General features: G+C 44.8%; 2 protein-coding genes across 2 annotated transcripts; both read left to right on the top strand.

Annotated features, from left to right (window-relative positions):
* Window positions 1-218: 218 nt before the first annotated feature.
* Window positions 219-4,739, top strand: LOC128899360 (sucrase-isomaltase, intestinal-like). Its single transcript, XM_054177840.1, has 4 exons — window positions 219-264; window positions 2,051-2,147; window positions 3,800-4,072; window positions 4,480-4,739. The coding sequence occupies exons 1-4, from the start codon at window positions 219-221 to the stop codon at window positions 4,592-4,594; spliced, it is 531 nt and encodes a 176-aa protein (XP_054033815.1). The 3' UTR covers window positions 4,595-4,739.
* On the top strand, window positions 4,621-26,838 carry LOC128899359 (sucrase-isomaltase, intestinal-like). Its single transcript, XM_054177838.1, has 7 exons — window positions 4,621-4,626; window positions 4,666-4,811; window positions 16,544-16,712; window positions 17,379-17,475; window positions 19,090-19,202; window positions 26,034-26,159; window positions 26,764-26,838. The coding sequence occupies exons 1-7, from the start codon at window positions 4,621-4,623 to the stop codon at window positions 26,836-26,838; spliced, it is 732 nt and encodes a 243-aa protein (XP_054033813.1).
* The last annotated feature ends 16 nt before the right edge of the window (window positions 26,839-26,854 follow it).

Below are 26,854 nucleotides of genomic sequence, written 5' to 3'. Positions count from 1 at the left end.
GCACAGTTTGTGGACAAATTGCATCCAATCTTATCAGCTTAGATACATTCTTAAATACAGACAAGGTCATGTGTTATTAATCTCCTCTAAGAAAGGAATACTAAAAAAAATATATAATGTTTCTTACTATGTATTGGAACAAGGGCTTATCGTGCCCTGCCTTGTATAAAAGGCTGCCTGTTGTTGCTGCTGCTGCCTGCAGAAATTGGCCTTCAACCATGGAAAGGATAAGGAGTCTGTGCTTCCTGGCTGTTGTGCTAGCAGGTAAAAGTATGGCACTTTTATTTCGTCATAGGCCTCAAAAATAACAGAAATACGAAAACAGAAGAGCCATTAGGAGAGGTGATCTTTTCACATGGGAAAGGACAGAATTGGGCAAAGGTTTAGCTTCACTTTGGCACCAGCACAGGCATGTGAGCCACTGGGACCATTCATGTACTTAAATTTGCCTTGTGCTTTGCTAGTGTGTGTTCTGTGATTGTATCCCATTATACTGGAGGTTAAGTCCTACCAGAGGTTAAGTCCTTCCAGAGCCAGTGAAGGAAGACTACATCTTACATTGCTAGCTAAAGGAAGAGAGAACATCTGTAGCTGATGCCTTTGAAACATATGGTTGAACCTGAAGTGTAAAGACTAAATACTATTAAATGAAGAGGCATGTGGTAATACTTTCATTTCTTTCTTATGCCTCACAGTAGCATTTTCTAATCTAATTTCACAAAATTGAAGAGTTTTAAAGGCAGTGGGGATAATTTTTCATGTATGTTTTTCAAACTACCTTGCTTTAGCATCTGTTCCCATGGAAATTATCATGGAAAAGCAGCAAGTGTCCAATGCTGTTACTGTATTCCACTGCTCATCTGCGTTTTATTTTCTGTGTGTTTACAGACATGGGCCATAAATACAGTGGAAATGATGTAAAGACTTTTAAACACTTCTAAGAAGTAGAGGAGGAAAATTGCATTTCTCACTTGTTATGTTGCATCTGTGCTATAATAGAGGCAAATCCAGGAATACAGGGTGAATGAGGTTGTCTGCTTTTTATTAAAAAAGGTGTTGGGAAAATCAAGTCTCACACTCATGAGAAGGAGAAAAAAAATTAAAGACATTTCTTGGTTCCTGTTAGGGCAAATCTTTCCCCCTTCAGCTAGCTTTTGCATCTGAATATCCTTCGTATGAAGTATTTTGAAAGTATTTTATTATACCAAACATGTTGATAAAAGTCTGTGGTCTTTTTGCTGTGTGAGATGACACCAAGTCAAAGCTGCTATAGTATTTTCAATCATATTCTTAGACTTCAGCAATGAGAACACTGGTGCTGCATTTGGCTTCCAATTAGGTTTTAGGGCATTTTGCTTGTTTGTTTTTGAAATGATTTGGTCTGTTTATTCTTTGTCTTACAGAGTCTTAATTTGAACATATAAGGCACAGCAGTGCAAAGCTGCTAGACACAAGTCATGCACTGACTGGAGAGATAGTGCTTGGCATGGCATTTTTTTAGCATCTGTGTTTGCAGAGATTTAAAGATCTCAGGATGCAGAGGGCTGCAGGACGCCTTTGAAATCCTTCCACCTCCCTTAATAAACAAAAGTATTCAGTGTGTAGTGGTACAAAGACAATGCAGTTATTTTCCATGATATTTGCAGTCTCTGTCTTTCATAGAATCATATAATTAATTAGGTTGGAAAGATTTTTTTTTTTTAAGAACATTGAGTACAACTGTAGACCTACCACTTCCAAGTCTGCCAACAAGCCAAGTCCTAAAGGACGTTTACATGTCTTTCCTACACCTGCAGCAGGGACACAATACAAAAAAGGCAAGGCTTTACCCACCTATCCCAGTGTTCCATTTAGACCATTGATGAATCCTCTCTCCTGTTCCTATTCCTATTATGCCTTGGATGAAAAAAAAGATCAGAATTTAGGGATTTCCTACGTGACAGATAACAGGGGGCAAATGCTGACCAGAAAAGAAAGATGGAAGCCAAGCCTGCCTGTCTGGCACCTGGCAATTGTTAACAGAATTTCCCCTGTTAATTCTTGCCTCTAGAAGGTGATATGAGGTGTAGCAATGACAAGCAAACTCTGCTGCACAGCCCAAAAATGTTAGACCTGAGCTTCAGATGTTCCTGCATTAAAGGGGGAATGTAAGTTTTCTCAAAAGACAAATGTAAATAGCACTTGGCTCCTGCTTTTCTGTACTTCCATCATCTACCTGGAAATCAGTTCTGGCATCATGGCACTTTCTAGTGAATCTACAGTTTAATTGTGGCCCATATATATAAATATTGCTTTGGCACACCTTCTTGTAAAGTTAATCATAGAATCAATAAGGTTGGAAGAGACCTCAAAGATCATAAAATCCAACCTGGCACCCAAGACCACATGACTACTAAACCATGGCACCAAGTACCACGTCCAATCCCCTCTTGAACTCCTCCAGGAATGGTGACTCCTTGAGCAGCCCATTCCAATGGCTAACAGCTCTCTCTGTGAAGAACTTTCTCCTCACCTAGAGCCTAAACTTCCCCTGGCGCAGCTTGAGACTATGTCTTCTCATTCTGGTGCTGGTTGCTAGAGAGAAGAGACCAACCCCCTTCTGGCTACAACCACCCATCAGGTAGTTGTAGACAGCAATAAGGTCTCCCCTGAGCCTCCTCTTTTCCAGGCTAAACAACCCCAGCTCCCTCAGCCTCTCCTCATTGGGCTTGTGCTCAAGGCCTCTCACCAGCCTCGTTGCCCTTGTTCTTTATATGCAGAAGCCCAGACTGCAGCAGTCACATTTTAAGCTTCCAAGCACATCACAGTTGCCATTTGAAATCATCATAATAATAAAAGCTAAAGCAGAAGTATTAGTCATTTTATGGAAAAGAGCAATTATCATTCAAGTAGATTTAATCCTTGAATATTGCTGTAATGACTAAAATGACTAAGTTAACTTCAAAATAAGTGTGTTGCCTATGGGATGTCTGCTCTCTTTAAGAGCATTTGATAACAGAGAGTTTTGTCAGCATGGCAGGGAGCTCATCTCCTGGTACCCCTGTTCTCAGGAGGCTTACCCTGAGGAGCAGAGGAACCACAGGGCTTGACCTGCACCTGCAAAAAGAAAATGATTTAGTACCTTACTAAGAGGTTCTTGTCAGAATGATCCTGAAAATGACTAATTTGTTACTTTTACTGCTCATGTCTTCCCTGTACTCATAACCACACATTTGTTAACAGAAGCTACTAATACTATGTATATGTAGTAGTTGTACAGTATAGAAATGAAAGTCAATGCAAACACTTATATTTGGTATTTAAATATGTCATACAGGTGCATGCTGATTTCACATATTTAGATACATATGTAGATAGCCTCAGAGTATAACGTGATAGAGAGCATGTATGCAGAAAAGGTAGCGGTGTCACAGAGGAAACTCTTTCAGTCCTCAATGGTGTGCACCTCCTCTTCAGCCAGGCTGAAGTGCTGCTCTGATGCCTCACCAGCAGTTTCATTAGCTGTTCACTATTTAACTTTCCATGAGTATTTCAAGCAAGTCATGCTTCAGCTGAGTACCTGCAGCTCTGAGCGCTGAACAGTAGAGACCTGCTGCCTCGGCTTTTAAAAGAAACCAGTTGCTCTTGTCTTGGTCATGAGCAGGCATGCTGCTCTACTGTCACCTCAGGCAGAAGAATCATGTGAATTATGCTCAGCATGGGGGGGGGAAACAACAATATAAACGAAGAAGTTGTTTAATCAAGTTTGTGTGGTAGTTTTGTTGTTGTTCTATTGTTGTTTGCTTGTTATTTCAACAAGGTTCCCTGCTGCTCTGACTGCTTTCTCCTCGTGTCCAGTCCTAGGTGGGTGCCTTGGCTCGGGTGAGGACAATCAGTGTCCCGGGGCTGTGGCGGTGCAGAAGCGCATTGACTGCCACCCCCAGCCAGGTGCTTCCCAGGAGGCCTGTGAGGCGCGGGGCTGCACCTGGTGTGCTACCGATGTGGCCAACGCTCCCTGGTGCTTCTTCCCGGAGGACAGTCCCTATGGCTACTCTGTGGGCGGGAACACCGTGGAGACAAACAAAGGCTGGAGGTAAGTGGCTCTGTGCTGTGACCACCTCTACTGCCAGCTCACCAGAGACCTTCTCCAAGCTGCTTCACCTGCTTGTTCAGCTTGTAATGAGAAGGATAAGCCACGTTTATAAGCCGTGCACAGCTGTGGTCCTGCACTTGCACCATGTTGCTGGTGAGGAAATCAGAAACTGGTCCCTTCTACCCTGGAGACCATGCTGTCTCCTTGTTTCAGTAACAATTGAGCTCTTTATCCATTAACGGCATGGGGAGACAACAGTAATCTCAGACGCTATTTCTCTTGATAAATCAACAATTTATTTTAAAAGTGCTGGTGTGGAACAGCTGAGTTGTACCCCTTAGCCCTCACCAAGGTAGCTGCAAGCAGCAAGTAGTTGCTGTAGACAGCATCATGTTTTTCTGCCACAGGGTAGCCCTGAACAAACGGCAGGCCCTGTCTCTCTTTGGAAATGACATTTCCCCAGTCATGTTGGAAGTGGAGTTCCAGACAAAAGACAGACTTCGGTTCAGGGTGAGTATTTGAGGGGAGGGAGGGAACCATTTAACCAAATGAATGCACACTAATGCACCTGCCTCTTCCTCGCCTTGCTTTAGCTCTATGATCCCAACAGAGAGAGGTTTGAAGTCCCACTCAAGATTGATTCCCCCGGTGTTACTGCTGATGAGGCCAACTACGAAGCTGAGCTCTCAGATGACTCCACACACTTCAGGATCAAGAGGAAAAGCACTGGCACTGTGCTGTGAGTACCAGATGTCATTCATGTCACTTGTCACAGGAATTAAGTGTGGTGGCGTGAGCATGTTTCCTCACTCCTCATGCTTGAGTCTGTGTGACGCAGGCTGAAGCATGAACTGGATGTGGCAAAATTACAGACCTATGCTTTTTCCCTGGAAAACACTCATTATTAATAGGAGTATGTGCATGTCTAACAGGCAGTTGTCTATGTGCATGTATGAAAGATTATTTAGCAAGTTAAATGTGCATGTATGAAAGATCATTTAGCAAGTTAAATATCTTCTGAGGCTACAATTTTACAGCTTGAGGAACTCCACTCATGAAAGCACTGAACTAAGATTTCTGAAATACCAAGTGTTTTAATATGGCAGCAATTAAGCACCAGATTTCCTGACACTCTGAACAGGTATATCTAGGAAACTACAGCTCAAAGTCACAGAGGCTGTAAGCCTCTAACTTCCATTGATTTCAGTGAATAACATTTGTGGGTCTAGTTTATCACTGCAGAAATAGCAGCTGTATTGTAAAGCTGGTACTGTAAGTTTCCTTTCAGCAAAAGCTCCCCTCACTAGCAACTCTCACCAGGTGTCATAACTTCCCATATCCTTGGCTTCCACTGACGTTGCTAAATGTGCAATGATACTTAGTAAGAGATACACTGATCAAGGTGTGCTCTTCCCAGTTCCATTTAGGTATGATACAGTGTGGTATTAGCAGCAGTCTCTGTCTGTCTGTCTTTGCTGATAAATGACAGTGTCTGTCTTTGCTGATAAATGACAGTGCTGATAAATGACTTCTCTGGGTTATCACTGCTTGACTCAAGTGAGGGAGGTGCACAGAACACAGAGATACGGGTACTACTCATGTCAGGGTGTGGTCAAGTCTATATTAGCATTTTAATTCACCACCTTTTGGCACAAATCTCCTAATTATACAATTTCTTGTGTATTGGCTGACCTTGCAGTGGTCCTGAAGAGCATGTGGTAGGTCCCTTCCATATGACCTTACCAAGAGGCATGCTCTGGAAGCACAAACAATGTGGTTCAGCTGCTAAGGGGCTGCTTTAAAGCCGCTGAGTCTTCAGCACCAGCTCTGCCCATCTTGCATCCCAGCAGTGAATGCATAATGAGACATGGTGAGCAGCTAGGTCACAGACTGTTCCTATTTAGCACTCCTCGTCTCTACCCAAACTCCAAGGATTTAGCCTCACTTAGTCAGGGCATCCTCAAACTTGCCACATCCCAGTTCAGCTAAGTCTTGCTATGAAGCATGTGCAGGGTTTGATCCACTGAGCTGCCAAAAGTGCAATTCTAGTGAGAGGCAGAGGAGCACAAGTCAGCCTCAGCTGAACAGATTTACAAGAGGTCACATTTTCTGTCCCACCACCCATCCAGGTAACCCTCCATCATACCAATAACAGTGAGGCACCTCTTGTCCCCTGAAATCTGCACTCAGCAGTGGTGCAGGTGTGGGGTGCAGGTGTGGGGTGCAGCAACGCTGTGCTGCAGAGCCTGGGCGGTAGAGGGCAGTCTTGACTAGCAGCATGGACACAGCACATGGCAGCGACGCTCTGTTACCGAGCGTCCCTGCTGAAAAAGCTATGGTGCCTCCAGGCAGGTAAAGGAGTTCTCCTGAAGCCCGGCCACCTCCAAAAAGAGGAAACTGCGATTGAATATAAAGTGCAGTTAATGGGGTTTTGTCCTGCAAACAATGGCAAGGCTGCTACTAAAAGTTTCTCATCAGCAGGGACTCAGGAGTTTGCATATAGAAAGGGAAATTATATCTTGCAAGAATTTTTGTTTTGTGTGAAATGACACAGCCAGTACTTACAGACTGAAGGATCACATCCCAGCAGGGAGCTGTTTCTCTCACAGCTGAATCACATTCGAAGCTGAATTCCCTGTGTCAGGAGCAAAAATGCTTCTCTTTCATTAGCTTGCCTGTCCATCCCATCAGATACTCAGAGATACCTTTAACAGTCTGACTCAGAGGGCAATCCCAGGCACCGATATAGGCTGGGCAGTGACTGGCTTGAGAGCAGCCCTGACGAAAAGGACCTGGGGGTGCTGGTGGATGAGAAGCTCAACATGAGCCAACAGTGTGCACTTGCAGCCCAGAAAGCCAGACTGGGCTGCATCAAGAGCATAGCCAGCAGGTTGAGGGAGGTCATTCTACCCCTCTATTCTGCTCTGGTGAGACCCCACCTGGTGTACTGTATCCAGCTCTGGAGCTCCCATTACAGGAAGGATCTGGATGTGCTGGAGTGTGTCCAGAGAAGGGCTATGAGGGTGATCAGAGGGCTGGAGCACCTCTTCTATGAGGACAGACTGAGAGTTGTGTCTGTTCAGTTTGGAGACGAGAAGGCTCTGAGGAGACCTTATTGTGGCCTTCCAATATCTTAAGGGGACCTACAAGAAAGCTGGAGAGGGACTTTTTAGGGTGTCAGGGAGTGATAGAACTAGGGGGAATGGAAAAAAAAACTAGAAATGGGTAGATTCAGATTGGATGTTAGGAAGAAGTTCTTCCCCATGAGGGTGGTGAGACACTGGATCGGGTTGCCCAGGAAGGTGGTGGAGGCCCCATCCCTGAAGGTTTTTAAGGCCAGGCTGGATGTGGCTCTGGGCAATCTGATCTAGTGTGAGGTGTCAATGCCCATGACAGGGAGGTTGGAACTAGATGATCCTTGAGGTCCCTTCCAACCCTAACAATTCTATGATTCTGTGTGTGGGAAGTGAGCCTGAAAGTGCTTCACAGCCACAGCAAGGACTTAACAGGAGCAACTGCAAAGCATCTTCACCATTGTTTTGTTCTCTGTCCTGTCCCAGGTGCAGTCTGCAAATTAGGTGCTAAACACTAAAAGCTTTTCCTCTGATATCCCTTCAAAGGAGGGAGCTGTTGCTCCAGGACAGCCAGCACGCCTGGGGCCAGGCACTGAGCTCATAGACGATGGCCTCTGTGTGACTGTGCCAGGTTAGGGCAGGCTGTGTAGCCAAGTGTCGCTGTGAAACTGACAAACACATAGCACCTGGAGGGACTTCAGTCTCCGATTTTAAGATGTGAATGGCCATGGCCTTTCTGTCTCAATAAACAGCTGAATCTTCATATACACATAAACATTGCTCAGAATTGATGTAAGCAAACAAAGCCTCTTCAACAGGTGCTGCAGTTGCAGTCCCCAGGTGTGGATGGATGATGACTCATGTCCACACCAAACCAGGCCCAGGGACTCTGCTGCACCTATCAAAGATCTCTGAGGAAGGCTTTCCTATTGTAAAGGAATCTTCAAAAATCTGTTTTATATAATATTCCTTATACCTTACCCAGCTTTGCACTGCTGGATGACCCACCCCCCCATAAAAGCCTGAAATCCCTCATGAATCCCTAGCTTGCTGTCATACAGCTGACAGTCCACATCGGGAGGGAACAGCCTGTTCTGAGGTTGAGACAGTCATCAGCAAATTTGCAGATGACACCAAGTTGGGAGCAGGTGTTGGTCAGTTAGAGGGCAGAAGGGCTCTGCAGAGGGACCTTGACAGGCTGGACAGATGGGCAGAGTCCAGTATGATGGCATGCAACAAATCCAAGTGCCGGGTGCTGCACTTTGGCCACATCAACTCCATGCAGAGCTACAGGCTGGGGTCAGAGTGGCTGGAGAGCTGCCAAACAGAGAGGGACCTGGGGGTGCTGATTGACAGCTGCCTAAACATGAGCCAGCAGTGTGCCCAGGTGGCCAAGAAAGCCAATGGTATCCTGGCCTGCATTAGGAATAGTGTGGCCAGCAGGAGCAGCCCCTGTACTCTGCATTGGTTAGGCCACACCTTGAGTACTGTGTCCAGTTCTGGGCCCCTCAGTTTAGGAAGGACATCGAGACACTTGAACGTGTCCAGAGAAGGGCAACAAGGCTGGTGAGAGGCCTTGAGCACAGCCCTGTGAGGAGAGGCTGAGGGAGCTGGGATTGTTTAGCCTGGAGAAGAGGAGGCTCAGGGGTGACCTCATTGCTCTCTACAACTACCTGAAAGGTGGTTGTAGCCAGGAAGGGCTTGGTCTCATCTCTCTAGCAACCAGCACCAGAACGAGATGACACAGTCTCAAGCTGCACCAGGGGAAGTTTAGGCTCTAGGTGAGGAGAAAGATCTTCCCTGAGCGAGTCATTCGTCATTGGAATGGGCTGCCCAGGGAGGTGGTGGAGTTGCCGTCCCTGGAGATGTTCAAGAAGGGATTGGACATGGCACTTGGTGCCATGGTTTAGTCATGAGGTCTGTGGTGACAGGTTGGACTTGATGATCTTTGAGGTCTCTTCCAACCTTGGTGATACTGTGATACTGTGAAACGTGGTCGGGGTTTGGGTTGTTATTCCAAAACTTATGCTTGTATTTCTCTTCCCATCAGTGTCTTTCTGCCACTGACTTTGCAGCAATGGGGTTGCTGACAGCAGGCTCCTCATCTGTCTGCTTGATATAAACCCCCATCCCACTTCTGCCATTTGTGTGCACAAAGCTTCCTCCTCATGAAGAGTGATTTATCACAGTGGGAACATATCAGGGGACAGGCACTGGAGTCTCTGAGGCATGGCTGAATGTACCCTACAGGTGTGCGAGGAGCCTTTGCCATTGCTGAGCTACCCAAGTGCTTGTTCAGGGAGGGCAGGACAAACTCAGGGCCTTGTGTAATCACAATAATGGAGGAGAGGAATGAATTAGATGAGGAAAGAGACATTAACAGCTGATTGCAAACCTCACGCAGAGCCAGAAGCAAGACTTAAAGGCCAAATCCCACTACATTTTTGGCTTGGTCCAGGGTAATCAAGCGACTGATGCTGCTTTGCCTGCATGGGGCAACAATTAGATGGGGTTGTGCAGGGAAATGATGCAGGCACTGATGGGAGTTCTGGGAGCAGGAACATTTGGAATGCCTCTCTTTCTCCTCCTAGTAATGCCTCTTGGTTTAGTCCATCTTACCTTTCTCCTTCTCCTCCATTGCTGTCCTTTTTGTTGTCCCATTCAGTTTTGCTTTGCTTCTTCACCCTTTCCTATGCTCCTGCTATTTCATTGCTGGAGTGTGTTCAAAGAGGGACAATGAAACTGGTGAAGGGTCTAGAGCACAAGTCTTTTAAGGAGTGGCTGAGAGACCTGGGGTTGTTCAGTGTGGATAAAAGGAGGCGTGGGGGAGACCATATTGCTGTCTACAACTACCTGGAAGGAGGATGTAGAAAGTTGGGGTTCGGTCTGTTCAACCAAGTAACAAGCGATGGAACAAGAGGAAATGGCCTCATTTGTGGCAAGAGATTTTCTGTACTGAATACTAGGAAGAATTTCTTCACTGAAAGGGTTATCAGGCATTAAATGTCTTGCCCAGAAAGGTATTTAAGAGTTGTGTAGATGTAGTGCTTAGGGATATAATTTGGTCAGTGTGAGGCTAATGACTGGACTCAATGATCTTGAAGGTCTTATCCACTCTAGGCAATTCTGTGATTCTGCAGTTGGTGGCTGGGGAAGGTATCCTGAGGTACATCAAGAAAAGTGTGTCCAGCAGGACTTGGGAGGTTCTTCTTCCCCTCTACCCTGCCCTGGTGAGACCACAACTGGAGTATTGTGTCCAGTTTTGGACTCTCCAATTCATGACAGACAGGAATTTGCTAGAGAGAGTCCAATGGAGATCCACAGGGATGATTAGGGAACTTGAGCAAGGAATAGAGAGACTGAGAGACCTGGGGCTATTTAGTCTTGAGAAGAGAAGACTGAGAGGGGATCAGATCAATGTGTATAAATATCTGAGGGGTGGATGTCAAGTGGAGGGGGGCAAGCTCTTTTCGGGGGTGTGCAGGAACAATGGATAGAAATGTGAATGTAGAAAGTTTCACCTCAACATGAGGAAAAACTTTACAGTGAGGGTGACGAGGTACTGGAACTGGCTGCCTGGAGATGTTGCAGAGTCTACTTCTCTGGAGACTTTCAAAACCCACCTGGATGCATTCCTGTGTGTCACTATGCTAGATGATCTTGCTTTTGGTGGGAGGGTTGGACTCCATGATCTCTGGAGGTCCCTTCCAACCTCTAACATTTTGTGATTCTTTGAGTAGCTCTCCAAACCCATAGGGATGAAGCTGTGATACCTCCACAATGGTGAGGTGCCAAGGAGGTCAAATCAGACCAAGAGGCAGACATTGCCCCTACTTCCACACAGATGTCAAGTGTTTTCTGGCTTGCTGGAGAAAACCATAAACCTGCAGCTAATTTAAGGCTGCAAGTCTTAGATCTGAGCTATGATGGACAGGGGCTGAGGCCTGGGTTTCCCAATCTGAAGGTGAAGCTCCCAAACTATCCACCTCATGGGGCAGCACAGATTGCAGAGAACCCCCCCCTGGTCCCACGATGCTTGGTAAACATCCGTTTTGATAAATCACCATGATCAGTGGCAAAATGTTTTGTCAAGAAATTTGTAACTAGCTTTACTTTAATAAATTCTCCCTCAAGATATCCTGTCTGATCTTGCAGGTCCAACAGATCCACAGTTGGCCAGGTCCCTACAGTAATAAAAACAGGAGAGAAAATACTGGGTTGCAATAAAGCAAGGGAGGAAGCAAAAGAGAGCCTCTGTGTTGCTTAGTGGCACATGCTCTCTAATTAAGTACTATTCTACATTCTCCTCCTGCCATTAGCAGCAGCCACTGGAAGAGGTAGTATTGACTGTGAACATGAAGGCTTCAAGAAAGCAGCAATTTCCTCAGAAATGGCATCAATAAATAACAAAGTCATCCTCATTTTGCAGTTCATGATTATTCTGTGGGACTTGTTGCCCCAGGGCAGTATGGCACTGGAAGCTTAGCAGGATACATATTCATACATAACAAAAGAGTAATCTGTAGGGAAAAAGGAACAACATTTTTGTCTCTGTTTCACAACATAAGCTAATTCTATGAAAACAGCCCAAAAGTTCCTCCATAAGCAGATTATTGCAAGACTGGCTTTGAGTGATCACTTATATCTTCCTCTGCAATTACTGGAGACAGGCTGTGGAGGGATGGACTGTTGATTTGATTCTCCATTTTAATACCTGTTCTCCAACTGACTTTCCCTTTGTGACATCATACAAATAATGGAAGGCAAAGCACTTTTCCCAGGACAGATAAGTGCTCCTTTCACTCTATCAAGAGCTTGGAATACCTCATTTGCTATCACACTTGGGAAGATATGGTACAAATGACCAAAATCTAATCAAGATTTCCCCTAATTGCCAAAAGGGCTGCTGCAGAGTTCAGCTGCCTTTTTGTATTGATTGTGGTGGTAATAACAGATGCCACTTACCACAAAGACATTTTTTACATAGGCAAGGCTCTTAGAATGATTTATAACACTATTCTCTTAAACTGCAGTTTTGCTGAAAGCAATGGGAGCAAATTGGGTAGCTTGGGTTTGCTTCTGGTTTGTAAGAGCCATTATTTTAGTCTTCTCATCATTAAGATTTATGTTACAGAGGTGAGAATTATTCTAGCTGTATCACTTATCCAAGTTTTTCAGAACAAAAATGAGTCATTATATATCCAGCCACATATAGAAGATGCCATGACAATGAATACAGTAGAAGTAGAGTAAAACTGTGTCAATAACTGTAAATATACCCTGTGATTTTATCTTTTAAAATGTCACATTTGTTGGTTACTTTTATTTCCCCACCTATGTGATAAATCACCTTGTAAGTTAGGTAAGCATATAAAAATTCCTTCTTGATGTGCTTTCTGCAGTCCAGTGGTGTCCCAAGACTTACAGCTAATAAGGAATATGGCTGGTGTGAAAATAACAGAGAGAGAAATACAACCCAAGAAAGACAAGTGACGCAGATGACAAACAATTGCTCACCACTAACCCATTCTCAGCCAATCCCTGGGCAGCTGTCCTCTGCTATCCTTCCTCCAGCTTTATATGCTGAACGTGACATCACATAGTATGGAATATCCCTTTGGTCAGTAGGGGTCAGCTGTCCCAGCTGTGTCGCATCCCAGCTTCTTCTGCACCCCCGGGCTACTCACTGGTAGGGTGGTGTGAGGAGCACAAAAGTCCTTAACTCACTGTAATCACTGATCTGCAATAATGAAACTGAGTTACCAACACTGTTTCCAGCATGAATCCAAAGCATAGATCCGTATTAGCTACTATGAAGAAATTGAACTCTAACCAAAACCAGCACACAGTGGAAGCATTTTTCATCAGTCTGAGAGTAATGGAAAATCACAACCACCTGGGCTTCTAAGATGATGCTCCCTGGCAGTTCAAATGAGATAAGTAAGGGACCAGGTATATCTGAGGTTCATTTGAAAACAGGGCCTATACACCTCAGCCCCTGAGGTGCTTCACTGCTTTATAGGCAGCCTGTGCATACAGTGATGGTCTGTACCCTCTGAAAAAGTATGCCCAAGCTCTGCCCTCAGGCTTACACCCACTTTTCTGCTAGACATGTGAAGTTTCTACCTAAATTGATATACAGATGATGAATATGGTGTGCTTCCTTTCACAAGACTGTGATTCCTAAAGGGCATAAAGGCTATCAAGTGACTGAGACAAGTGTTCATACCTTAAAATCATGAGCTCATTTCTCCTGGAATCATTGCAACAAGAAGGAAAAAAGCCCTGCTTCTAACCTAAAATTATTTTTGAATGTCCAGATAATGCCTAATTCATGTCCAAATGATGTATCATATGTATGTCCCAAGTCTCCCAATTCTAGTGGACCATCTTTTTAAGTGCCACTGGCTGCTTGCTCATGGTAGGCAACTAGGTGCTCCAAGGAATTGCACATACTGTGAGTTTTACCTTCCAACTGACTTCCACAGAGTAAAGTCATTCAACGAGGTAAATTGTCATGTCCAGTTTGTATTACAAAGGACTGATGACTGTACTTCTGAAAGCAATTTTATCCTGCCATTTCTCTCAAGTGTGGCGACAACGTGAGTTATAAACTACACCCTCAACATGAACAGGATGTTTTATTTGTCTGCCTATCCACTTTCCTTTAAAACTGTTTCCCTGGTCCACTGCAGGTACGTTTCATTGTGGTGACCTGAGGGCTGATGGATGGATATGAGACTAGTTTATTTGCTGGCTAGAAGTGTTACTTTTCTGCACAGATCTTTTAAATCCTGTTTTTTTGTTTGTTTTATTTCCTGGCATAAGATTAAAAAATAGAGAAGTTTAGTATAGTGCACAATGTTGGAAAGAAAACGTTAGAGTTTATCAGACAGACTTCCCAGGCAGGCAGCAGGCAACTGTTAGCAGACTATGGACCAGGCAGACATGTGGGGAAATCAGTTTGTATTTCTACAAGCAGGAATGTTCCCATCGCAGAGGCACTAAAGGGTGAACCTTAGTGTAGCTATTACCTCTTGTGCAAAGAAAAGGGTTCTTGTCTTCACAGGCTTTGCCATGTCTGACTGCCAGTAGGAGTTGGATTTTTGACAATATGATCTCAAAAATGCAGATTTTTACATCCCTTCTGCTGTCCGTCACAGCACTGTTATGATTTGTAGGACTGTTAAAGGAGAAACACTCAAATTTCTGCACACAAGGTATCATTTTATGCTCCCTCCTGTTTTGTTCCTTCTATCTGCTTTAAACCAGCAGGAGGGGAGGTTGGAGAAGTACAACATTTTCTTTTATTCTCTCCAAGTGTTTAAAGAATGACAGATACAATTTTTTTCATTTAAATGATAGATCTCTGCCAACACACAAAGTATCACAGCAGCTTACAACAGTGTGCTGCAGAGTGCAAGGGCAGCCAGTTGGGAGTGGAGGCAGAGACCTGCCAAGGGAGAACCTGACCACACTTTACTTCAGATGAAGGCATAATGGTGCCTAGAAAGAAGAGAATCATTACTGGGCTTTTTGTGTTGTGGCTCATGCTATGTTTAGCTCATGGCTGTTCTGGCAAGCGAAGATCTCATGAAAGGGAAAGGCTGCTGGAAAGCAATGGCAGTCAGCACAGTGTGAGGAGCTATACTGTTGCGAGTGGCAACCCCTGTGGAACCAAATGATGGAAGGGTGCAGATCAGAATGGGGATGTCATGCAGAAGTTGAGACCAGGACAGTGGCTTAAGGGAGTGCGTGAGGTGTAAAACAGCTTTTCCATGACATTGAAAAATGTGATGGGGCAGAGGGGTTGCTCCTAGGGTGGTGGTTTTCACCACACCAGTGACCCTCCTGGGCAGGGAGAGGATTTTCTGAGTGGAAGGAGCACTTTTAATGCCATGGTAACACTAATTGCTCTAGCTGTGGGAAATACCAGTGCTGCAATATGGGTACCATAAATGTACAAATCTTCGTGTCCTCTGAACAGACATCATGGAGAGTGCTCAATGAGTTAGGACAGATATTTAAGCTCTTCCCAAAGCATTTTGCCTGTGGCATCATTTGCTTTTTGCATAACCCCATGGTCTGTTCAGAGCAGTGACCGTGCCTGCCTTGGCACAAAGATACATGACAGTGCCTCTTTGGACAGCAGTATAGCTCCAGAGACCCTTCCTGTTCCTACACAGCATCAGCCTCTTGCAGAAAGGCCTCTGTTTCCTAAGGGCTGTATCTGACTTTCAGGGATACTTTGCATGCATTAACCTTCCTATAAGAGAATAACCTTACTCGGTATTGTGTGTTAGTGGAGGAGACGATGGAAAGCAGGAAGCGTTGCCACTGGTAAACAGCCAAATCAAGACTAAATACAAAATCTTACTTTTCCTGCTTGTGAGAAGGGCCAAATAGACTTTTTAAAAAATACATAGACACTCCCAGTCCTCCCAGCAGCAGGGACTTTTTCCCAATCAGTGGCGTGGTGGCAGCCAGGGCTCACCAATGAGCCCTGCCTTAAAGGGTGCAGCCCAACTTCCACTTCTTTGATTTAGTGGTCAATTTGATCAATTATTTAATTTTGTCTGAATCACTGATAAAAGGCCATTAAAAAGAGAGTTATGCCACTTCTATGCTGTATGCTCATTTGTTTTAATTAGTTCTAACAAATTCATAGTTAAACAAGGCTTAAGAGGGTGCTGTCTAACTGTGGTACTCATGGCATACACAGTAGTGTTACCAAAACACTTCTCCACAGCTTGACTATGTTCTCCCTCATCTAGCTGGTAGCTCATTATAGCACTAGAGATGGGAAACAGAATGTAACATCTAATTAAAATGTGAGTCTGTGTCCACAGACGATTCAATAAAAATAAAGGCATTAAGCTGGAGAGAGGAACAGGAGAGTCACCACAATAAAAATATCTCATTCAAGCGGAGTCTGAAAGAAGCTATCCGTTTGCTTTAGGTGCCTGCATAAAGTCAGGGATAACAAGAGTGGGGTCCTGATCTAGCAAAATATTACAAAGTAAAAAACTGGTAACATATACGTGTTCTTCTCATTAAGGATTCTGAACCCTGCTGTGTAATAACAATTTCTAGTCTGCCCTGTTGGTTGTCATAGAAATAGCACAAGCAACCACTTATATTGGTAATAGGATTACAGATAGTGTCTTCTGTTATTTTAGCTGCTATTTTCAAAATTATACTGATGCATTTTATTGTAGCAGCAGATGAGATATCCAATATGTGTAAGGTTAAGCACATTAGAGGCATGCATAGAATTTAATGGGTTTAAAAAATATTTTTATTCTCCAAAATACAGAAGGAGTATAAGTAGTGAGACATGAACTTAAAATGCTGCATACCAAAGATAAATAATCCCATCTCCCTCTATTTGTCACAGGTGGGACAGTCCCCTGGTTGATCTGTTTTTCTCCAACCAGTATCTACAGATCACAACCACCGTGCCATCCACTTCAGTGTATGGATTTGGTGAACAGGAGCACACATCCTTCAAACACAGCATGGACTTTGTTACCTATGGCATGTACAGCAGGGATCAGGCACCAACGGTAATTCAGGCAACACTTTGTCCTAACTTGTATCACCAAAAGGAGGTGGTCAGCCGCAGCTTTGCTGACGGAGCACCTCTCTCTATATGGTAACATCACTAATGTGAATCAATTGCAAACATGGAATGTTACAGGCTGTGCAGGTAAGCTTTAATTAAATGACAAAACTGTGAGTCATTTCCAGGGGACTTTGAAAGCTTTAATCAGAAGCTTTCTCATGATGCAGTTAATTTTCAGAAGAAAAAAAAAAAAAAAGAAAGGAATTTTGTATGCCAAGATCCTGGTTCAGGAAAGCATGCTTGAATCAATCCCTGTTCAGCCAAACAAGCTGGACTTCAGCAGGACTCATTAGGTGTTTGGCTAAAGTGGGTTGATGAGTCTATTTTAACTAGCAGTTCTTATCCCTGCCATTTTGGAGGGTTTGGCAGAATATGGAAGGTTTAACTGGGCAAGACTGAAAAGCATTATTGTGGTGAGGCAGAAACAGCAACTCTTTTTTATCAGTTTGACTGCACACCATTTTAGATTAAAAACTGCCCAACTGTTCAAAACAAGTCTCTAACTATGAATGAATCGCTTTCCTTTCCTTTGTACATGTATTTGGCTCACAAAACCCATGAAAAGTATCAAAGTCAAGCCATACTTAATATGCTGTTTATGTTTCAGCCATTGGCCAATCTCTATGGAGTTCACCCTTTCTACATGTGTGTAGAACCTGATTCCAATGCCCATGGTGTTCTTCTTCTGAACTCCAATGCACAAGGTAAAAGGACCTCAGTTTAGGGCCCCTCAGTTTAGGAAGGACATCGAGACACTTGAACGTGTCCAGAGAAGGGCAACAAGGCTGGTGAGAGGCCTTGAGCACAAGCCCTATGAGGAGAGGCTGAGAGAGCTGGGATTGTTTAGCCTGGAGAAGAGAAGGATCAGGGGTGACCTCATTGCCCTCTACAACTACCTGAAAGGTGGTTGTAGACAGGAGGGGGGTGGTCTCTTCTCCCAGGCAACCAGCACCAGAACAAGGGGACACAGTCTCAAGCTGTGCCAGGGGAGGTTTAGACTCGAGGTGAGGAAAAAGTTCTTTACTAAGCGAGTCATTCGTCATTGGAATGGGCTGCCCAGGGAGGTGGTGGAGTCGCCGTCCCTGGAGGTGTTCAAGGGGAGATTGGACGTGGCACTTGGTGCCATGGTCTAGTTGTGAGGTCTGTTGGAACAGGTTGGACTTGATGATCCTTGCGGTCTCTTCCAACCTTAGTTACTGTGATACTGTGATATATGGACTCCCTGTATGGATTGCATATAGAAAGATGGTAAATTAGTAAACATGAAAAACTGGTATACTGATTGTTTGTTTCAGTGTGGTACAAATATGAGTGACTGTTCCATAAATGAGATTCCAGGAATGACTATAAAGTTTTCAAAGAGATTTCGTTAGAATGCCTGGTTAACAAAAAAAGGTATTGTCAGTGAAAATATGATTCATTTTCCTTAGAAAAAAAATAAATATGAATATGCAGGGAAAGGAGAAAGTGGAAGTAATTTCCTCTGAGATTGGCATAACTGAATCAAATCAGTTTTGGCTAGTTCTATATTCTGTCTGTGGAGAATAGTTTTGTGTGTTGCCATGGTCACCTTACAGTATTAATCCAGTGGTATAAATTCAGGAAGGGGGGAAACTTCACTCAGTCTATAAAACTGGTTTTCCCTGGCAGGCAATGACTTGAAATAAGATTAAAATAGCAGAGATGAACTCTAAACACAAGAGTTTCTTTTCATATAAATGAAACTGAGACAAATGGATCTCTGCAATCTAGCCTGTGTGGGTTTCTGTGATTTATTGCTGCATAATTCCAGTCTGAAAGCAGAGATTACAGAAGCACTGGGCAACTGCTAACCTACGTACAGGTCCTGTTTGCTCATCCAATCCTACTACCCAAAAGGCGTTGGCTAGTGACTTAAACATGTAGCCACCATGCCTGGCAATGCATTTATGTACAGCAAAGGTCTGTGTGCGTACACCTAGGATAGGACAGAATAGAATAGAATAGGATTACGTAGAGTAAAGTAGAAAACAAAATAGAATAGCTCAATTGGGAGGGACCTTGAGGGACCTATCATCTAGTTCAACTGCCTGACCACTTAGGGCTGACCAGAAGTTGACGCATGCTACTAAATGGCATTGAATGCCTCTTAAACAGTAACAGACTTGGGCCATTGGCCACTTCTCTCAGAATCCTGTTCCAGTGTTTGATCACCCTCTTGGTAGAGAAATATTTCCTAATGTCCAGTCTGAACCTCCCCTGATGTGGCTTTGAACCCTTGCCACACATAGTGCAGACCTGGTTTGTACTGAGAACCTGCTTGTTTTTTTTCCTTCCAGATGTTTCTCTGAGCCCAAATCCATCTTTAACCTTCCGCACTATTGGGGGAATCCTTGACTTCTACATCTTCCTTGGACCAACTCCTGAAAACGTAGTTCAGCAGTACACAGAGGTTAGTAAAAAGTGCATATGGCACACAGGGCAGTGCCTTGTAACAAATTTCTGTCAGTATCTAATAGTGTCAGCGGGCAGTGCAGACAAAACTTTGTCCTGATCTGTTCATACAAAACCATAGCTTGAGGTCGATGTTCAACCTGTCAGGTGCTCAAGCTTCTGTGAATCGTCTTGTTTGAGTGTGGCAGACTGGCTGGGCTTCCAGTGCATGTCTCTAGCCTTTCCTACAGCATTTCAGTACCAAGAGCAGGAGGATGCAATGGTTAGAAAGAAATTTGTCCAAGCTTACTGTTCTCTAGGCTATGGTAATTCATAGTCTTCACCACATGACTGTAACTGAGTTTTGACACTGTGGATGGATGAAACAAACTAGGCAGAGCACAGATGGGAGTATTTAGGAACTTCCACTAGACTTCAGAGATGTTGAATGAATTTCAAAAGCTTCAAGCCTTTCTTTGCCAGTGGAATTGCCTGTTGATTTTTGAGAACCAGCCTGTGTTTTACTAATGAAAACGCATGTAATCACACTGGAGAATACAGGGGTGAAAAATAATATTGTCTGCTGTTCCAAAGAGTGTGTTCCAGTTGCCCAGTGTGTTCCAAAGGATCAAGGGTACATGTGAATAGCTGCATGCAGTTCTGATTCAGGGAGGGTCACCCAGAAAAAAACAGCATGTAATCTATTTTTCCTGTCCACTAAATGACTGGTGATGCTTTAAGTGGACCCTTGCACAGAAAATTGCCACCTCAGAACCAGGCTCTGTGCAAAAAGAAAACAGCACCAGTCCTAAACAGTGTGGAACAAATCTGAGAAGGGGCATGTCAATGTGGGAAGGGATCCATGTGTGCAGACCCTGAGGATTAAGCTTTAACTGGAGGTGCTGAGCAGCCTGCATTAAGACGTCCTGGAGCTGGGCAGTCAGAGCTTGCTGTGACATGTGCATGTTCTCTGCCTGCTCCTCTGCTGCTCAGGAGACTTGAACTTTTATTTTCAGCAATAATATTTTCTTTTCTGGATTTTTAAAGCCTCTGTATCTTATGCTTGGTTTGTTTTAAAATTCCTGAAATGGGAACAGAAACATTGATTTGGCCCGGGGAAAAGAGGATTTAGCCATGAAGGAACACATTGTTGGGTTGTGTTTTGATGGTAGAAATCAAAAGAAGCCTCGCTCATGTCACTGTGTTGGGAAGCCTTCCTAAGTCATCAGGCTGTGCTAGACCTTCCTTTGCCAAGCAGAGATTCAGGTGGTGACTCCTGGAGAGGTGGGAGGCTGCTCTGCATCCCCGAGTAGGAGTGACTGCTCTGTAACTGAGGTTTCCAGCTCCCTCTGCACATCCTCTCCATCAGCCACCTCTGACCTGAGTGACACAGGTCAATCAGCAAAAACTGTGTTTTGAACTTACACTTTGACATTCAAACAAAAAGAAACCAGCAAAGAAACAAAAAGTGAAGTGACTCCCTTGACAGCTGCAGTTGTGATCCCTGGAATGAAAGCCCCTATTTCAGAGGAGTCACCGTGGCAGTGTGATGGAGATTAGAGGCATCCTTGTTCTTTCCAATGTGTTTTGCTGCTGTTTCAAGGCAGCATTTCTGTGGCTTAGCAGGTGGCCAGCAGCTGAAAAAAAGTAAAAGAGTCCTCACCCCCTAACTGATGGGTACTGGCAGCTCACTTCCACCCCTGCCTGCCTGGAAACGGAGGTGGAGAGAAGAAAACAAGGTGAAAGGGAGATGGTGGGTGTCTCTTAACTAGACGTGTCACATTCCAGGACAACAAAAATGTATTCTTCAAGTTTGCACTCAGCTCTCTGGGGAATCGTAAAGAATGCACAGTAACAATTTCACAGTGAAATAATAACTTCAGTAAACATCCTGAAATTCCAGGCTCACAAATGTTACAATTACCATATTATTAGTCTCTAAGGTAATGAGTTGGCTTTTATGTAAAAGATATGTGGGAAGGTGAAGGAGACAGAAAAGGCTTTATTTTTGAATTGTATTTTCTGTTGTGCTGAGAGGACTCTCCTAGGCAATCATTGTCATGCCCTGGGGAAGGAGAGGGGGTGGAAAGGAGCACGGCACCACTCAGCAGCATCCATCGGGTCTTTTTGTCTGTTTGAATGGGTTTCCTCTGGGGAGCGGTGTTTTGGGAGCTCCCAGCTGCACAGGACCATGGTGGGGCCAGGCTACTCTGCTGCAACAAGCTCCTTGGGGGAATGACACTGACTTCCCACCTGTGAAAGCATCTGCAGAAAGTCACTGCATGGGGCTTTTTCATGGGGACCACCCATTGCATCCTCTCCAGAATGGTCCCGGTGGTATGGCAGGGTGGCCAGTGCCAGCTATTGCATGGCTGTTGAGAGAAAGGAAGCTGTGTCCAGAAAAAAGTGCCTCACACCTTTCTCTAACATCTTGTGCTGTTGCCTTCATTGCTATTTCAAGAACTGAGCAAGCCTCTTGGCCTCCACTATGCTGCTTCTTGCTCTCAGCTTCTGTGAACAGACTTTAAGTGGACATCACTCCCTGCCTACTAGGTGTCCACAGCACTCATCTGCCTGCCTCAGATACAGAGGATGATTTGGATACAGATATGTGTGCCATGGGAGCTGCTTTGCTGGAGATATCAGTTCCTTTGTAACCATGGGAAAGAGTATCTATATGGCCTCTATGATATATACATCATAACTCTTCAGCCATTTCTCTTGAATCAAATCTTCTGTCATAGTGTTAATAGAATAGAATCCAGACTTCCTGTATAGCATTTACAACTTAGCTGATATCCTTGATCCTCATAATAATGTTGTTTGTGCAATAGTTCATCATAGGAAAAGTGAATGCAGATCACCTGCTTCCTAGGCACAGAATTCAGCTGTTAGGGCTGCATGTTTTCACCAAACATTATTTTTACTGCAAAAGGCTGCCTCCTAGATTCATCAGTGCCCAGGTGCATTTGAAAAACCCACTATTGCGTAATGCCAAGTTATGTAAACCTGGAAAAGCTAACAGTGAATTTATTAAACAACACCAGGAGTTATTTAAGAACCAAGTGCAGGAGGAATTGTGGAACAGAAAATAGTATCTGGGGTTTTTTTCTGCTTCAGCACTACCATATCTTCCCTTTTTTTTTCTCAGTTTGGATATCCCATATGTTCGCTGTTTATGCATTTCTTATGTTTTCCTCCTTCAGCTCCCCTGCCATACCTCATTTACTTTTTCTTATTCTGTGGGAGTCAATTCTGCCAAGCAGCCTTTCTCTGCCTACTGCATTTTATGATCATCTGTATGCAGAATGCCATCTATATGAATTAACTAGATTCTAAATATATATCAAATCCAACATGAGTTTTCAGGTTTGCAAAATTACATTCCTGCCTCTGCTGATCCATCTGTGAGTAGGTACCATATGTCAGTTACTTTATCAGGAAGCTTCAGGGGGATCCATCAGAGAGAGTCCACAGCATAATTAGAAGAAAGAACATTTGTTTTCCCAGCTGCCCCGTTTTCATCCTTCCTCTACAAATGTTCTGCTGATTTCAATTTAGCTCACCATAGATGCATCTGGTGAACCTGGGGAACTAATAGCTTTAAAACCGTATATCTTGCTTGCAAGGTAGATTTTCTTCAGTTGGTTCATCTGTAATCACAAACTCCTCAAGGAATGCTGTCACCAAATACTGCCTCACCATGGGGCAGTTAAGGTCCAAAGGCAAGACCACACCATTGCATAAGGATGAGTGGCTGAACCTCAGCAAAGCCAGTGCTGGGGATGTGCCCTCTGGGAAGGACTCTTGCCAGCAAGTTATTGGCCTCACTTCACCTCCAGTCCCTACTGAGGTGGTCACAGAAGCAAATACAATTCTTGAACCACACTGTAGTTGCCATATTTCAGGCTGATTGTCCTTCCCAGGAGGAGCTCGGGGTATCTTAGGAGCAGGTCTGCCTAGCAGTTCCCACTGCCTCTACCCAGGCTGGTCACCCCCCACAGCTGTTCCCATTTCCCAGCCTGCTCAAGGAGAGGCAGCAAATGCTGTACAGACATCCTGCCAGGGCACTGGGCTCTGTGTTCAGCCACAAGACTGATATTTATCAGCTTGTTTTTCCTATTTGTCTTGTACAAGGGAGGAAGCTTGTGCACGAAACATCTTATTCTATTAGGGAGTTCTTTTGTTTTGGTCTGTCTTTTTAACCTTGTTTGTAGAGGCCACTCTTTGTTTACAGTAGAGAAAACAAGAGAAAAATATGTATCTGCTTTAGGAGCACAAGGTGGTGGGATTCATGGAGCTCATCTTGCAGCCTCAGTTGGTCTAAAACAAGGTCCTTTGCCTCTTCACAGAATCACAGAATGTTAGGGGTTGGAAGAGACCTCCAGACATCCAACGTCCCCTGCCAAAGCATGATCACCTAGGGCAGGCCACACAGGAACACATCCAGGCAAATTTTGAAAGCCTCCAGAGAAGGAGACTCCGCCACCTCTCTGGGCAGCCTTTTCCAGTGCTGTCACCCTCACCATGCAGTGTCTGTCTCTGCATATTGAGGCAGAACCACCTGTGTTCTAGCTTGTACCTGTTTTTCCTTGTCCTCTCACTGGGCACCATCCAAAAGAGACTGGTACCTTCACCTTGACACCCACCCCTCAGATCCTCTCTCAGCCTTCTCAAGACTGAGCAGCCCCAGGTCTCTCAGTCTTTAACAGGGTGAGTGCAGTTGTGGCAGAAAAGATAACTTCTTGCCCTGAGGCTTGCCATGCTCTGCTGGACACCTCAGTGCTGATTCACAGGGTGTCTAGGAGATTGTCCTAAGCTGTTGTGCCCCATTCAGGTCTCCACAGGAAGCCCCAGAAAAGCTTGAACAATAGCTAGGGAATCAGGTGTATCTTGGAAAGCTGGAAATAAATAATGACGTGTAACCAGGGGAGACAGCAACATAGTGGCAAAGAAGTCTCTGCCCACTGACCTCCCCCTACATGGTAGAGGCCACCTTTGTCTGCCCAGGGCCTCTGCCAGCAGGGGCACAGGAGCAGCATGCAGTGAAGGCTAAGCGCAGCTGCATCAGGAACGTGGTGATGACAGCTACTCTTGCTTCCTCTGAAAGGTTTAGCCTCCAGCTAAGTTGGAGGTAAAGTAAGCTTTGAAGAGGTGAAGACAGTTAAGTCTGGTGGAATGGGATGCGTAGCAGGCCTATGGGGCAGCTGTGCTGCTCATCTGGATCATTCCTCCTGGAGGGCCTCAAATCACTAATCTCACCAGCTGTTCTGGCCTCCTCCTGCTTTTTCTTAGGTGAGATAGCAGCATCTCAACAAGCAAAAGCACACTGTAGCCAAATTTGTAATGCTTTGTGCTTAAAGTTTCCCTTCTGTCCACAAGCTATTCTAGTTTGGAAGCAATTTGCTCTATGTTCCTCCAGTCTGAGTGCTTAAAGCATCCCCTGTTTCCCCCGCCCAGTTCTCTCCTGCATCTGTTTTTCTGTCCAGTGCAGTTTGCACATCCCACCAGCTCTAGCATCTGTGAAGTATTTTAGGGCAATTTCAAGTTCAACTTTGCTTTCCCAGGTCAGATTGTTATAGGAGAAAAATCCCATGGGATGGTGTGCCTTTATGCTTTCTGAAGAGCTTAGCAATGCAATAGAGTGCCACAAATGCCTTGTTTTATTTGATTACAGTTGATGTGGTTTAGCTGCCGATATGCAAGCTTTGTTCTTTTTCACATCTTAGCATAATTATCTAACTATGGAGATCCACAAGGAAATAAGGGAGGAACAGCTGTTTAGCCAAAAGGAGTCAATAGTTGCAACTGGTTAAGAAGTAATGGGTGCTTGACCAGCTACTTGATTTTTCATGTATTGTGCATAAGGATGTTAGAAATACTGAACAAAAAGATCTAACTGTTTAAAACTGCAGTATGGATTCCAAGACACGTGCCCTGGAAAACACCAGTGAGTACTAATGAGGCAATGCCAGATTTTAGTTTATTTCTGGGAACAGATACATACTCACTGATTGACCCAGGTTGCCAGAGCAGCTCTCACCAGGGGCAGCAGAGCAGGATGTCTTGCTCCTCTGTGCTCTCAATTGCATTTCCTTATGCAGTTTACAGTTGGATTATGTGGAGCCAGTATAAATCAAATATTTGTAAAATCATATTTAACTCATTACCTTTTGTTTCATTTGATAATTTCAGGACTAAACAGTAACTCTGACCTTGAAGAGGTTTGTCAGTGCCTGGCAAAGCGATGCTGTGGGCTAGGAATAAGAGCAGACAGTCATAAGTAACTGAATTTCATCTGTGTGGTGTGTAAATACAACGACAACTTCAGAGAGCTCAAATGAACTCTTGATGAGTTAGTTCAGCTGGATGCAGCAAGAAAAATTAGTAAAGCCAATGGTGCTGTGTAGCGTCAGAAATTTGCCTGCTGTTGACTAAAGTGTTTGTGGACTTGCCATGGATGAGGGAGTGCAAGGCTCCAAGCTGGGTTTCCACTGATCTGTGCTGTGTAAGGGAAGGCACATGCTGCTATGTGGAGGCTGAGACCTCAGCAAGACCCTCATTTAGCCTGGGTTTTAAACACTTGTCTTCCATAGAGATGTTCTTAGAAGTGATGCTCAGTGTGGATGTCACTCAGAGCCTCTGCTAAGGACAAGAGTCCACCAGAAGACGTGCACTTTTGATGCCAAGCATGCTGCACAGGCAGCTGTTCTGGGAAGGGAAAAGGTATTTTGTGGATGTGTGACACCTGTGCCCTAATTGTCACAGGCTGGAATCATCTCCTGGTGTTTCAGAATAACGACTCTTCATCTCACCTTTTGCGTTTCTGTATTCCTCATTCCTTCTGTAGGCCATTGGACGCCCACACATGCCTGCCTATTGGTCCCTGGGATTTCATCTCTCCCGATGGGGTTACGGCAGCCTGGACGTTTTAAAGGAAACTGTTGATCGCATGCGCCGCTATGATATCCCATACGTAAGTACGGATTTTTCACTGTGCATCTTAAGTTTACAATCCAAAGTGAGATGAATAAAATTGTAACAGAGGATTCCTGGGAGGCAGACTTGGGTATCTCGGATCCTGTGCTGCAGCAGGTGGGACTGGGATCAGCCCTCATGTGGTGAGCTGGCTGGGGGGGGTGTAGCGGTCCTTCCTGGAGCTGCTGCTTGAAAGCAGAGGGGGGTGGCACGGAACTGCTACTGAGGTATGGCCCCTGTGGGAGGTGATGCAGGTGGTCCCGAGGGGGTCAGCCTGTTGTGTCTCTGGATGAAGGGAGGTGCAGCCACAGCTGTGGCAGCGGCTTCCCCTTGGCTCGCAGTGAGCTGGTGGGACTCCCTCTCTCATGAGTAGTCCAGGCTTTGAGTTGCCCTGGTGTTTACAGGGCTGTGGAGCCGGCACAGGTGGCAGCTCCCTTTCTCTTCCCCAATGAACGGCAGGGTTACGCAGAATGAGCTAGGTGCTGTTCCTGCTTTAGCACACACGGTTGTGGCTTGTTGTCTGCTGGTTTAAGGCTGTGGCAGATGGACTGCCGAAACTTGGGCTAATCCTCCCCTGTTAACTGGGCAGTCTTACTCTCTAGGGTCCAGCCCTCTTTAAGACACGGCGGGCTCTCTTCCAATCCGGTGGGACTGTCAATACAGCGCTGGCTGTCTGACGAGGGTCCTTTGCAG

This window comes from Dryobates pubescens, chromosome Z (genome assembly GCF_014839835.1).
Source record: "Dryobates pubescens isolate bDryPub1 chromosome Z, bDryPub1.pri, whole genome shotgun sequence".
In the NCBI taxonomy this organism is placed as follows: Eukaryota; Metazoa; Chordata; class Aves; order Piciformes; family Picidae; genus Dryobates; species Dryobates pubescens.
Note: the sequence above shows the minus strand (reverse complement) of the source record. Positions and strands in the feature narration are given on the sequence as shown.

Coding starts and splice junctions, on each gene's coding strand:
- LOC128899360 (XM_054177840.1), top strand. CDS start 219: ATGGAAAGGATAAGGAGTCTGTGCTTCCTGGCTGTTGTGCTAGCAG. Junction 265..2,050: donor CCTGGCTGTTGTGCTAGCAG/GTAAAAGTATGG, acceptor TCTTGCCTCTAG/AAGGTGATATGAGGTGTAGC. Junction 2,148..3,799: donor TCCTGCATTAAAGGGGGAAT/GTAAGTTTTCTC, acceptor TATTTCAACAAG/GTTCCCTGCTGCTCTGACTG.
- LOC128899359 (XM_054177838.1), top strand. Junction 16,713..17,378: donor GCAGGGATCAGGCACCAACG/GTAATTCAGGCA, acceptor TTTATGTTTCAG/CCATTGGCCAATCTCTATGG. Junction 17,476..19,089: donor TCTGAACTCCAATGCACAAG/GTAAAAGGACCT, acceptor TTTTCCTTCCAG/ATGTTTCTCTGAGCCCAAAT.